The 13,925-nt window shown below is 33.8% G+C and overlaps 1 protein-coding gene across 1 annotated transcript; it reads left to right on the top strand.

The window, feature by feature from the left end:
• Nucleotides 1-7,727: 7,727 nt before the first annotated feature.
• LOC110672230 (MDIS1-interacting receptor like kinase 2-like) lies at nucleotides 7,728-8,511 on the top strand. Its single transcript, XM_021834947.2, has 2 exons — nucleotides 7,728-7,816; nucleotides 7,911-8,511. The coding sequence occupies exons 1-2, from the start codon at nucleotides 7,728-7,730 to the stop codon at nucleotides 8,509-8,511; spliced, it is 690 nt and encodes a 229-aa protein (XP_021690639.2).
• The last annotated feature ends 5,414 nt before the right edge of the window (nucleotides 8,512-13,925 follow it).

The raw sequence follows: 13,925 nt of genomic DNA, 5'->3' as shown, positions 1-13,925 counted from the left end.
GCATTGTCACTTCTTAATATGGGCACAGAAATATTAAATTGAGTTTTAATTTCATTACAAAAGGTACGAAAGATAGAAAATAACTCAGAACGATTCTTCATTAAATATAACCAGGTAACATGAGAGTAATCATCAATAAAAGTAACAAAATAACGAAATCCAGTTTTAGAAATAACAGAACAAGGACCCCAAACATCAGAATGAACTAACTCAAAAGAGGATGAAACCCGTTTATTGATTCTAGACACAGAAGGCAAACGATGATGTTTTGCAAATTGACACGACTCATATTCTAGTATTGATAAAGACTGAAATTAAGGACACTGCTTCTTCATGGTAGACAAAGAGGGATGACCCAATCTACAATGAGCTTCAAGAGGTGTTAGGTACTGGAGCAAACAAGCGACTGAGGTACATGATTTTTCAGAATATGGAGACTACTGACTCGCGTCCTCTACTAATAATCTACTTCGTCGTAAGATTCTGAAACAAACAATGTCAGGAAAAAAGGAAACAGAACAATTTAAGGTACGAGTAAGTTTACTAACAGAAAGTAGATTAAAAGAGAATTTTGGTAGACACAAAATAGAAGACAAAGAAATTGAAAAAGTCGAGTTCGCAGTTCCAGAACCCATAACACAAGAAGTAGAATCATCAACTAAAGTAATAATAGAGGAAGTGAGATTAGATTGAAAAACAGATAGAAGACTAGAATTATCTGTCATGTGATCTGTTGCACCAGAATCAATAATCCATTTGGATGAGGAAGACACAAGGCATGTAGTAGATTTACCTGACTTAGTGATCACAGTGACAGGGGAACTGGTAGGCTTTAGAAATGCTTGATACTGGGAAAATTGTACAAAATTCTCTGTAGATACAAAAATAATTTTCTTAGAGGAAGATACTGTAGAATTCTCTGCTGCAATATTTGCCATCTGTGATCGCTGATTTTTCCTTTGAAATTACGGACAATTATATTTTGTATGGCCAGGCTCATGGCAATAATAACAAATGACTCCTCTTGAGTCCTAATTAGAACTAGCCTCTCCATTACGCTGATTACTTCTGTTGCTTGTAATTCCTCCCTTACTTCCTCTTCTATTACCCTATTGTCCATTTGGATTACGGCTAATAAGAGCAATACTGGTAGGCTGTGAAGATTGGGTACTCACCGTACGAAGAACCCGTGTGAACATTTCATGCAAAGAGGAAATCTTAGAACTAGAGAGAATTTGAGATTTAGCAGTCTCATACTCTAAAGGAAGGCCTGCAAGAAAACTCATAACAGCTAGTTGCTCCCGTTGGGCCTGCTGAACTTTTACATCAGGACTAAAAGGCAACAAGACATTAAATTTCTCATATACCCATTTAAAATCTATAAAATAAGTCGTGAGAGACTTATCCTCTTTCTCAGCACGGTAGAATGCCTTACAAACATCATAAATATGGGAGATATTCCCTTTATCAGAATACAAAAAATCTAAGTAATCCATCAATTCCTTAACAAATTTATAGTGATTAATTAAACTAATTAGCTCACTGTGAATTGAGTTCCGAAGCTACAAAAACAACCGAGCATCCTCCCTTAGCCAAGTTTGTCGTGTATCATCAGTGGGTGAATCTTTAGTAAGGTGATCATCCTTATCAATGCTACGCAAATAGACCCTAACAGTCTTACTCCACTCCAGGTAATTCGAACCATTAAGTTTGTGTTCCGTGATATTAGTCATCACCAGAATTACATTAGAAATAACATTCTTATTGTCTACCATTTGTTGAGACAAAGAAAACTAACTGAAACGCTAATCCAAAGTGCTTATAGCAGCAAAATAACCCAAAATTATAAATCAAGTAAATACCAAAATAGGATCTGAGAGCCAAACCTCAGAAGTCCTTTAATGGTGTACTGGATCAGGCAACAGCACACAGTGGTGGAATGAGGGCGTTGAGGCGACGCCGGCAATGTTGATCGGGGTCGAAACGGCCAATCGGTGACCAAGGTCTCTCCTGAGCTGGGTGGTGAGAACAAATAGTCACCATAGATAGATGACCTGCTCTGATACCATGTAGAAAGAGATGATTCTCCTAAATTTTAATTAATCTGTACATGGGCATATATATACAATTGATTCCTATAATTGTGTTCTACTAATTAGGAAGAAATCCTAAATAAGAAATCTTAAATAGGAATACAGAATACAGAATATACAGAGAAATAATATAGTGATTGACTTTCCTTAACAGAGAGATATGGGAGTGGTATGGTTAACTAAATTATTTAATAAGATTCTAAACTCAAAGAAAATACCTGATGAATGGAGGAGGAGTATTTTAGTACCTATTTTTAAAAATAAGGGAGACATACAAAGTTACTCAAACTATAGGGGAATTAAACTCATGAGCCATACTATGAAGTTGTGGGAGAGAGTTGTGGAGTATCGACTACATCATGATACTTCTATCTCTCTCAATCAATTTGCTTTCATGCCCGGTCGTTCAACTATGGAAGCGATCTCTCTCCTTAGAAGCTTGATGGAGAAAGATAGAGATGTGAAGAAAGATCTACACATAGTTTTTTATTGATTTGGAGAAGGCTTATGATAGTGTTCCAAGAGATATCTTATGGAGTGTGTTAGAACAAAAGAGGGTATCTATTAGGTACATACAAGTGTTGAAAGATATGTATGGAGGAGCAAGTAATATTGTGCTCACAGTGGGAGGGGACACAAAAGATTTTCCGATCTCATTTGGATTACACCAAGGATCAGCTATAAGCCCTTACCTTTTTACATTAGTTTTAGATGAATTGACGAAACATATACAAGAGAGTATTCCTTGGTGCATGATGTTTGCGGATGATATTGTTCTGGTAGATGAGACGCGAGAAAAAGTCAATAGAAAGCTAGAGCTTTGGAGAAGTACTCTAGAGTCAAAGGGCTTTAAGTTAAGTAGAATGAAGACAGAATACATGCATTGCAAGTTCAGTGAAGGCCAAACTGGTGATAGGGAAGGAGTTAGTTTGGATGGAGTGGTACTGTCCCAAAGTAATCACTTTAAATATCTCGGCTCAGTCCTTCAAGTAGATGGGGGATGTGAGGAGGATGTTAGTCATAGGATTAAAGCCGGATGGTTGAAGTAGAGACGTGCCACGGGACTTTTATGTGATCGCAAGATTCCCAATAAGTTGAAAAGAAAATTTTACCGTACAGCCATACGATCGGCTATGTTATATGATAATGAGTGTTGGGCACTGAAAGGGTCATATACGTCTAAGATAAGAGTTACGGAGATGAGAATGTTAAGGTGGATGAGTAGCCATACTAGACTAGATAAAATCTGTAATGAGAGTATTAGAGAATAGGTAAGAGTGGTGCCAATTGAGAATAAGTTCAGAGAAGGGAGATTAAGATAGTTTGGTCATGTGAAGCATAGACATACGGAGGCTCCAATTAGACAAGTAAAGCACATTAGGTTAGAGGATAGAAAGAAAAAAAGGGATAGACCTAAATTGACTTGGAGGAGACTAGTACAACATGACTTAGAAGCATTACACATTTATGAGGATTTAACCCAAAATCGTTTAGAGTGGAGAAAGCGAATCCGTATAGCCGACCCTAAATTTTTTGGACAAAGGCTTAGTTGAGTTGAGTTTACTAAACATAACTTAAAATAATTTAAATTAAAATTTATAAATTCATGAAGAATAATTATGTATTTATTTTACTCATGTATGTAATTTAATTAATAAAGATATGAATAATCCATCAAAATTCTAATGTAAATACACAACAATTCCTATTGATAAAGGTTGCTTTGGCCCATTAGATTAGAATTAGAAAAGGGTACTTGAACACAACAACCAAGGAAAAAAAATGGCGAGTATGAAGCCATGAACTCTTATAGATCTAAGATGTTGAAAAGGAAAGAAGAAGGAAAAGAAAGCATAGAAGAGAAAGAGAAATGAAAACCTAAATGGGTCAGGTGGAGAGAGGGAGAGAGGAGCAGGAAGAAAAAAAAAAAACATACCTGGAGTTCAAATCAGAAATTAGATAAGCCCAAACCTAGGAGAGGATACAATCAAGTCGGATTTTTTAGATCTTCTTCTTCTTTTTCTTATTCTTCTTTTTGCAATTTGCTTTATGTGATTGCATGGGTGTGGATGGCCTTTGTGAGGTGCGCCTCCTGGAAATCGAGTGCCTTTGGGTTCCTCAGGTGCTATGGGCTGCGCCTGGTGCCCCTTGAACTTCGAGGTGCACCTTTGATAACAATGCTAAATTCTAATATAATTTTCATATATTTAATTGTCTTTTAAATTTTAATAATATATTTTTCTATTTTATTAATAGATTAAAATTATCTATTGTAAAAAAGAACTATGAAGTATCAAATGTGTATTCAATACAGATAAAAGTGTGTCAGACACGCTTGTCAGATATTTTTCTTTTTTGTGGACATGGTTGATGTGTTTGATACGTGTTGGACAAGTGCACGTGTCAAGCAAGTGTCCAACAATGCATATCTTTCACTAAAGGAGTGTTAATGCATCATAAATGTATTATATTCTTATATCAAAAGATGCAAGGACCATGAAAATTTTGCCCTTTATGAACATTCAAGATGAGTGTGTCACATAAGTGCCTTTCTTTTTGGGGTGGGGAGTGGCACATCAGTAGTGTTGTGGATTGGATGAGTGGCTTTGCTGAATAATGATGTTTATGAGGTTCTACTCTAAAGTTTTGTTTTACACTCTTGAATGATCTCATCTTTCCAAATTCTTTTCTGTCGGATCGCTGATGCTGGTGAGCCTTGTGAAATTTTATGTCAGAACTTCATTTCAAAATCACTTCTTCTATTAGGCTTTCGATGCAAAATAAAAACCTTTTTCTGGTCACCAACCTTGACATCGTAAAGACAGGTAAGAAAGTACCTCTAGTTTCCAACTTCTATTCTTGGAATGACGTAATGATTTCAGCTTCCATTGCCACCTTTCAGAATTATGTACATGGTGGTTCTCGCATAACATCCTTCACGTGGCTGTTCCCTATACCACAAAAGACGTCAAAGTAATAATCTATTTACTACCTTAAGGAAGCTATGCTTAAAATAATAATCCTATCCATTTCTTGTACTTTTATGCAAGGCCACTTTACATTTGCCCCTGGTGATTGGGGTAGAGCCCTATCTAACCTATTACTGCTTTCCACATTTCACCTCTTTTACCTTGTTCCAGATACTATTCCCACCAAACCAAACCATATTTCCACAACCATTTATAAATTGCAGCTCCAATAAATAACTGTAGCATTTTTGCTTCCTACTTGCACTTTGAATTGGATGCCACTCCTTATGACATTTAACCAAATGATGCTTAAACTCATCATCCATTTCTTGCCTAAAAAATCTATGCGTAATTGCTTTAAATTTTAGCTGTCAATGCTCAAGACTAGAATTTATAGACTATCCCATTTGACAGGAGAGTTAATTTTAACTGGTTATGAAATCCCATATATAAAATTGAGGAATTAATACATCCCATAGATTTTATGGAATTAATATAGACAAAGTAGTGATTAGGCTAAAGACTCTGTTTGTTTACAGAAAATATTTTTGCATTTTCTAATATTTGAGACACTCAGGAAAATAAATTAACGGAAAGTGTTTTCCTACTCTAAGAAGAAACTAAATTATTTTTAAGAAAAATAACTCTCTTTTCAAAAAAGGAATTCATTTTCTATTTTTCTAGACCTTTGATAATCTTATTAAAATGTGAAAAGTCTCGTACATATATGATATAAACACATACCATCAATTTAACATTATAATAAAAAAACAAACAATATTTTCATGACAATGTTTTTTAGAAAACAATTTTCATGGAAAAACATTTTCCATATACAAGTTCTGCAAAATAAACGGAGCCTAAGTTATTGTTTGCTTTCATAATACTCAAATTACTTGCTCTTTGTTTTATGTCTATTAAGAGGTCATACTCTTTATGTTATTTCTTGATACAACGATAATGCTTTTGGGTGTGCCTTATGTTCATTAAACTTTTGTAGGTAATTTTTTAAGCTTTTAAATTTTTTTTTTATTTTCTTCTAAGTATTACTGATTAAATATGGTTCCGATGAAAAATTTTTGTGGATATTTATTTTAAAAGTTTATTTTTTATTTTCTTAATATTGTCTACAAAAAAGAATTTGTTGGTAATTACCGACCAAAAATTTTCGTAGGTAAAATTTTTTAAGTTTTTTATTTTTTTTTTAATATTACTAACTAAATGCGAATTAGTCGGTAATTATCAACGAATTTTTTTGTTTTTATTTTTTTATTTGGTCTCTAATTTTGTTATCAATATTTAGTTCCACTTTTACCTACGGAATTATATCGTCGGTAAAAGGTTCGTCGGTAATCGGTCGATGATCTTATCGGTATAAATTGATTTAAATTTTATTTTTCTTATTCGTCAGTAAAGCGTTGGTAAATTACTAACAAAATTTTGCTGTCGATAATTTTTATAGCTATTTTTAAAATTTCTTGTAGTGCATTAAAATGAACTCCCATAATTGTAAGGTTTTGAATTTAAGTCCTAATTCTAATGAGAGTCGGTTATACTAAGAAAAAAAAGAACGCACAATACATATTAATTTTATACAATTTTAATTACTTGTATAATTGTATTTTATAAATATAATAGTTTTATAAAAAATTTAATTTTTGTTTCTTTTAATATAATAATACTCCAAATGTTAACAAACAATTCCATAAAATATTTATTTTTATATTTAACTAATATATATTAATGTATTAGCAGCAGCCAAGTAACTTAAATACTAAAAATGAACTTAAAAAATGTGCAATTATTTCTAAATTGATATCCTTTCCAAATTTTATAAATAAAATTCTATATATAATACCTAATAAAAGATATATATTAGCTGGAAGGCCTTTCAATTTATAACTACACAATAAGAGTCTTCACGAATATTGGCCATAACTCTAATATCTTACTTCACGTCAATAATTTCGCTAATTGTACATTTGCTGGGTTAGCATTTGATTAAGTCTTTGTTTGGGAACAACTTTTAAGGTAATGTCAAAACATTATCTCTCTCAATTATATTATTCAATGATACAGTGTTTATAACTTTTAGAGGTTAAGAGAGTGTTTTTTATTAGAATAAAAAAGATAACACTATTATTTTTATTTTAATAGATAATATAATAGTTATTCCTATTAAATATTTCTACTTTAAATTACTATATAAACAGTTAATATCACAAATTAATATTTAATAGTTAATTATTAGTAAAATAGTTAACAATTATTGTAATAGCTACTTAGAATAGTAATATTGCATGCAAACCTAATTAGCTTAAATTTCACGTTTGTGATTATGCTAATAACTTGAACAACAAGATGATGTGAAAGGTGGTGGAACGCTTCTTTCTAGAGGCTTGAGGTCTTTCTCTTACAAATTTTGCGAGGCACTAGATTATATATTTATAAGACTGTGCATGTCCACTCATGAAAACATTAATCATGGGATTCTCAATCTCCAACAGAGCACTCGTACTTGTTTCTTTGATCCTCGTTATTTCACATTCCTCACATAATGTTGATTCTAACTCCATCGATGAAGCGCATTCCCTGCTACAATGGAAAGCCAGCCTAAACCAAACCAACTTACTACTCCTGCACTCTTGGAGTCTTTGTCCTACAAATGCCACCAACACTTCTAGTTCTAACCACCTTGAAACGAATGCAAGCCCATGTTCTTGTCATGGAATTAGTTGCAACAAAGCTGGAAGAGTTCATAAACTCAACATCACAAGTTTCGATTTAAAGGTACACTTGAAAAATTTCTATTCTCGTTCCTTTCTAAACTTTTGTAAGTTGATCTCAGTGCAAATGAACTATATGGCATCATCCCACCTCAAATTGGTCAGCTTTTCGAGCTCATCTATCTTGATTTGCAAACTAATCAGTTGTCTGGAAAAATCCCACCAGAAATTGGCCTTTTAACAAATCTTCAAAAATTGCACCTTGATGAAAATCAGTTAAATGGCTCAATTCCAATAGAAATGTGTCAACAAAGGTCGCTTGAAGAGCTTACATTGTATAGCAACCATCTAGACGATTCAATTCCTTCTTGCTTGGGTAATTTAACTAACCTTACTTGGTTGTCTCTTTGTAATAATTCACTTTCTGGTTCCATTCCTCAAGAAATTGGAAAGCTTTCCAATTTGGTTGAACTTTACTTGGACACCAATTGCCTAGAGGGTTCCATCCCTTCCACTTTAGGCTACTTAGAACAGCTCACCATGTTATACATGTTCAATAATCAGCTTTCTGGTCTCATCCCTCAAGAAATCGAGAATTTGATGTCTCTAGAGCATCTGAGCCTTAAAACAAACAATCTTTCTAGTCCAATTCCAGCATCACTAGGTTGTCTAAGAAACATTACTTCATCTCTACCAAAATCAACTTTTTGGCTCCATTCCTGAAGAGCTAGGAAACTTGACGACTCTTGTTGGTCTAGAATTGAGTGAGAATCAACTCAATGGTTCTATTCCTGCTTCATTGGGTCATTTAACCAAATTATAATTCTTATTCCTTCGTGACAACCAATTTTTTGGTTTCATCTCCCAAGAAATTGGAAACCTCAGGAAATTATCTGAGTTGAACCTTGACAAAAACCAATTCATTGGTTTTTTGCGTCAAAATATTTGCCTTGAGGGGTTACTTAAGAAATTAATAGTGAATGACAACCAGCTCACAGGTCCAATCCCCAAAAGTTTGAGAAATTGCTCAAGCTTACTCAGAGCATGTTTTGATGGAAACCAACTAGTTGGGAATATATTTGAAGATTTTGGCTCAGTTCATAGATCTAACCCACAACAATCTCTAAGGTGAAATCTCATCCAAATGGGGGAAGTGTCTCAACTTGTCCTCCCTGAAGATTACTAGTAACAATATAACATGTAGGATCACAACTAATATTGGAAATGCCTCTCAGCTACAATTGCTTGATCTTTCTTGAAATCATTTAGTTGGGAGGATTCCTAGGGAATTGGGAAAGTTGACTTTTTTGGTGACGGTGATTTTTGACAACAATCATCTGGTCTTATTCCTCTAGAACTTGGAACACTCTCCCATCTTTAGTATCTTGACTTATCAACAAATAGGTTTAGCAAATCGATCCCATGTGCATTGGGAAATGTGCAAAATTTGTTCCATTTAAATTTGAGTTACAACAGGTTTATTGGAAAAATTACACCTGACATGGGAAAGTTAAATCAACTGTCTTAGCTTGGCATAAGTCATAACTTGCTCACTGGAGAGATACCAGAACTAGATGAATTCAGAAGCTTTTAGAGTCTGGAGATACTGAATCTTTCTCACAGTTACCTCATTGTTTTTATTCCAGTGAAACTCCATAGCCTGTCCTAGATTGATCTTAGTCATAACATGCTCACTAAAGAGATACCGAAAGAATTTAAAAGTTTTCGAGGCTTAGCGGTATTGAATCTTTCTCACAACAAGCTCAGCGGTGTCATTCCTCCAAGTTTAACACAACTGCCTAACTTGCCATCTGTTGATCTATCGGATGACGATAATTCCCAATAGCAAAGCATTTCAAGATGCTACATTGCAAGATAATAGAGGACTCTGTGGTAATGATAGCGGTCTACAGCCTTACAAGACTCACAAAAATGTTTTGGGGAAGGGCATACAAATTTTTCTGATAATTTTATTTCCAGTTCTTGGAGCACTTTTTCTATTTTGTGCTTTAATTATCATGTTGTTCAGTTTTTGAAAAAGGAAAAGAGGCTCAGAGGAGTTGCTTTCCATATCAATTTTTGATGGAAAAGCAATGTACGAAGAAATCATAGAAGCAACTGAGAATTTTGATAGCATGTACTGCATTGGAGAGGGCAGATTTGGACGTGTTTACAAAGCAGAATTGTTATCAAGGAACACTGTAGCTGTAAAGAGATTCCATTCTTTACCTCATGATGAGATGGCTGATCAGAAAGAGTTCCTTAATGAGATAAGGGTATTAACAGAGATGAGGCATCGAAATGTTATAAAACTGTACGGTTTTTGTTCACATGTCCAACACACATTTTTAGTTTATGAGTACCTCCCTAGAGGTAGCCTGGCCACAATCCTGAGCAATGATGAAGATGTAAAATAATTTGAATGGGATAAGAGGTCCAATATAAAAGGTGTAGCTCATGTCCTGTACCACATGCATCATGAGTGCATACCACCAATTGTTCATAAAGACGTATTAAGCAAGAATGTTCTGCTGGACTTAGAATATAAAGCTCATGTTTCAGATTTTGGCTCCGCCAAGCCTCTAAAGCTAGACTCATCCAATCGGACTATGCTTGCAGGTACATATGGATATGTAGCACCAAGTAATTAGAGAAATTTGATGTTGTCATAAATTGGAACACAGTATGTAATAAGCATTTATTTGTCCTTGTAGAGCTTGCATACTTAATGAAAGTGACCGAAAAATGCGATGTGTAAGCTTTGAAGTGTTGGCACTAGAATTCATCAAAGGAAATCATCCTGGTGATCTGATTTCTACAATGTTATTGCGGTCTGCTAATACAGAGATAGCATTAAATGATGTGCTAGATCAATGTTTGTTGCCTTCCTCACTTGAAGTTGATGAAAAACGTGCATCAATCATAAATCTGTCATTTACATGTTTAAATGTCAATCCATAGTCTAGGCCAGACATGCAGGTTGTTTCTCAATTGTTATCAGAATGAACTTCTTTACCAATGATACATGCATTTTATAGAGTCATTTAGGTTAAATTTCATAGTCATTTTATTGATATGTTAGTTATTTTTAGTTAATTTTATGAGTTATTTAGCTAATTTTTCATAATTGTCAATTTTTAAACTAAATTGTAATTTTACTTTTGTTTTGTAGATAAAAAGTGTTTTTGAGGAACTAAAAAGTAATTGTACAAGTGAGAACTAATTTCTAGACCCAAAAGTGCCAAAATGAAACTTGAAAATTAAAAATTGTGAAGTTGCCAAAATCTGCATGCCTTGCTGCATAATCTGTGCAGTTTTTGCATAGAAACTGGAAGGAATTAAATATCTGCTAAAAAGTACATAACTTACTGCATAACTTATGCAGGTTCATTATGCAGCTTCACGGAGGAGACCTTACACCAGCCGTAACTTGCATAACCGGCTGCATGACTTATGCACTTTCACGCCTTCCCTTATGCAGCTTCACGGAAGAGACTCTGTAACTGCTGAAACTTACACAACTGAATACACAACTTGTGCAACTCCTCATGTAGCTTCATGAAAGGAATTCTTAGATGGCTAAAACTTGCATAACTTGCCACATAACTTGTACAGTCCACTTGTACACTTTCATGGGAAGTTTCAAAATATGCAGAAACTTGCACAAGCAGCCCGCATAACTTGTGCAACCTCATGGGAAGCCCCTGTAACCACCAAATTTGCATAAAATCTTGCAGGACCTGTGCATTTCTTCATAAATGAGATGGAAAGAAAAGATTCTCCCACGTAAATCGATGACCACATACCATTTTAGGTTTTCTTTGTCAAAGAATATAAATAGAGAATTTTTTACCTCATTTGGGGGACAGAAAAAAATAGAGAAAGAGAAAAAGATACAGAGGAGGCAAGGGAGAGGAAGCAGCCAAGATTTTTACTCTTCACTAGATTTGGAAACTTCTTCTTTTCTTCACCATTTTCTACCTTTCCTTTACTGAGTTTCTTAGTTCTTAGTTTATTTTCTAGATTTATTTCTATATTTGCTTAGAATCTTTTATATTAAATATGGGTAGTAAGTAGTTTTCAATGATTCTGGAGTTTAGATATGTAATATTTAAGATATTTTATGGATTTTAATTGGGTAATCCATTTTATATGGTTTTTATGAGGTTTCATCCAATTCTTGTGTGCTCAATGACATGCTTAGTGTAGGATCCCATTAAGTAATGTTCATAATCCTTAGTTGAAGCATCAAAAAGAGAAAACCTTGAGATAGATAATTAAGAAACTGGACTTAATTAACTTGGATCTATAAATAGACTAAGGATTAAGAGGATTAATAGATTGATTAAGGAACTTAATGGGTTTTAATTAATTTTAACTCTACAAAAGTAGGATTGAGTTAATTAGAGAACTCTTTGTCTCACTTGAAAGGGTATTCAAGGGATTTAAGAATTAATTTCCTTGAAACCTATAATTCCCATGTGATTGGATAACCAATTTAAAATCCCAAAATAACTTGAATATGAATCTCCTAAACTCTAGAATCATTTTATTATCATTGATTGTTAGTTGAGTTTGATTGATTATCAATTAAATTTTTACCACACTTAATTTTGAAGGGTTTATTTCTTATAAACATAGTTGGATTCCTATTTAGGTTATTTCTTAGTTGAAATTGCAATTATACTTGCAAATTCCATTCTCCCTTTCATTACCTTTTTAGTTTAAATTTAACTATAATCAATTAATTTTACATAAACAATTCAATCACTAACACAACTCTCCGTGGAAATGATATTTTTTTCTGTACTACTTGTGCGACTCGTGCACTTACGACTGGGCCACATTAAGGTTTTGGCGCCATTGTCAGAGACTTGTTTGTTTAAGATTGAATTTTTTATTATTTCAGTTATTTATAGTTTTTATTTTTGTTATCTTTTCATTTTATGTTTGTTTGTTCTTTTTAGGTAGTTTTTGATCTTTTATGAGAAGAGCCAAAAGCATAAGTGACACATCTCTATTGTTCAATCCTGAAATTGAGAAGTTTTGTAGAGCCAACAAAAAAGAAACTAGAAGAAGTAAAGAAGCTTCGAGAGTAGCTGAAGTTGAAATAGAAATGTCTGAAGAAAGAGTTAGAATTGGTGGTGGTAACGGTGGAAATAATTGAAATAATGAAAATAAAGCTCAGGGGGAAGAAGTTGTCAATACTAATGTGCTTAGGAGAAGTATGATGGATCATGCATTTCCTCATTTTAATGATTTGAGAGAAAATATTGCAAGACCAATGATAGATACAAACAGCTACAAGATGGATTTTGGGATACTTCAAATGATTCAAAATTCTCAATTTGGAGGTCATCCTTCAGAAAATCCTTACACTCATCTTAAAAAGTTTGATATGATATGTGATATGCAAAAGTAACCTGGAGTATCAGATGATGCAGCAAGGTTGCAATTGTTTCCATTATCTTTGAAAGATAGAGCATTGGATTGACTTGATTTTCTACCTCATAATTCAATTACAAATTGGGAGCAGCTCACTGATGCATTTCTTGCACAATATTTTCCACCTAGAAAAACTCAAGAATTAAGGAATCAAATGACAGCTTTTAGGCCAAGAGAAGATGAAACTCTTTATGAGTCATAGATTAGATGGAAGGAGTTGGAGAGACAAAGTCTGCATCATGCTATTCCAAAATGGATGATAAACCAAAATTTTTATACAAATGTCACTCCTGCTATTAGAGGAATCATTCATGCTCAAACAGGTGGAGAGTTCATTATGAAGCATGAAGATGAAGCCTATGAGTTGTTGGAGAAAATTGCAAAGAACACTCATCTTTTGAGTAGTCCAAGAGGATCAGCTCTAACACAAAAGAGACAAGCTGCTTGAATGTATGATCTTGATCCGTTTAATATGATCAACGCCAAATTTGATGCACTTAAAAATGTCTTGGCAAAGAAAATGGAAGATTTAAGCATGCTCATTACATCATCATCATCCTTTAGAAATTCTCAACAAGTTGCTTATGCAGAAGGAAATACTAACTGTGGAGTAGATTTTGGTGAACAAGCTACCTATGTGGGGAACTATGGAAACAAGTAGATGGGCCACCCTATTCTCAAACATACAATCC

This window comes from Hevea brasiliensis, chromosome 16, assembly GCF_030052815.1.
Source record: "Hevea brasiliensis isolate MT/VB/25A 57/8 chromosome 16, ASM3005281v1, whole genome shotgun sequence".
NCBI classification, from domain to species: domain Eukaryota; kingdom Viridiplantae; phylum Streptophyta; class Magnoliopsida; order Malpighiales; family Euphorbiaceae; genus Hevea; species Hevea brasiliensis.
The sequence above is the reverse complement of the archived record's forward strand: the minus strand, read 5'-3'. Positions and strand labels throughout refer to the sequence as shown.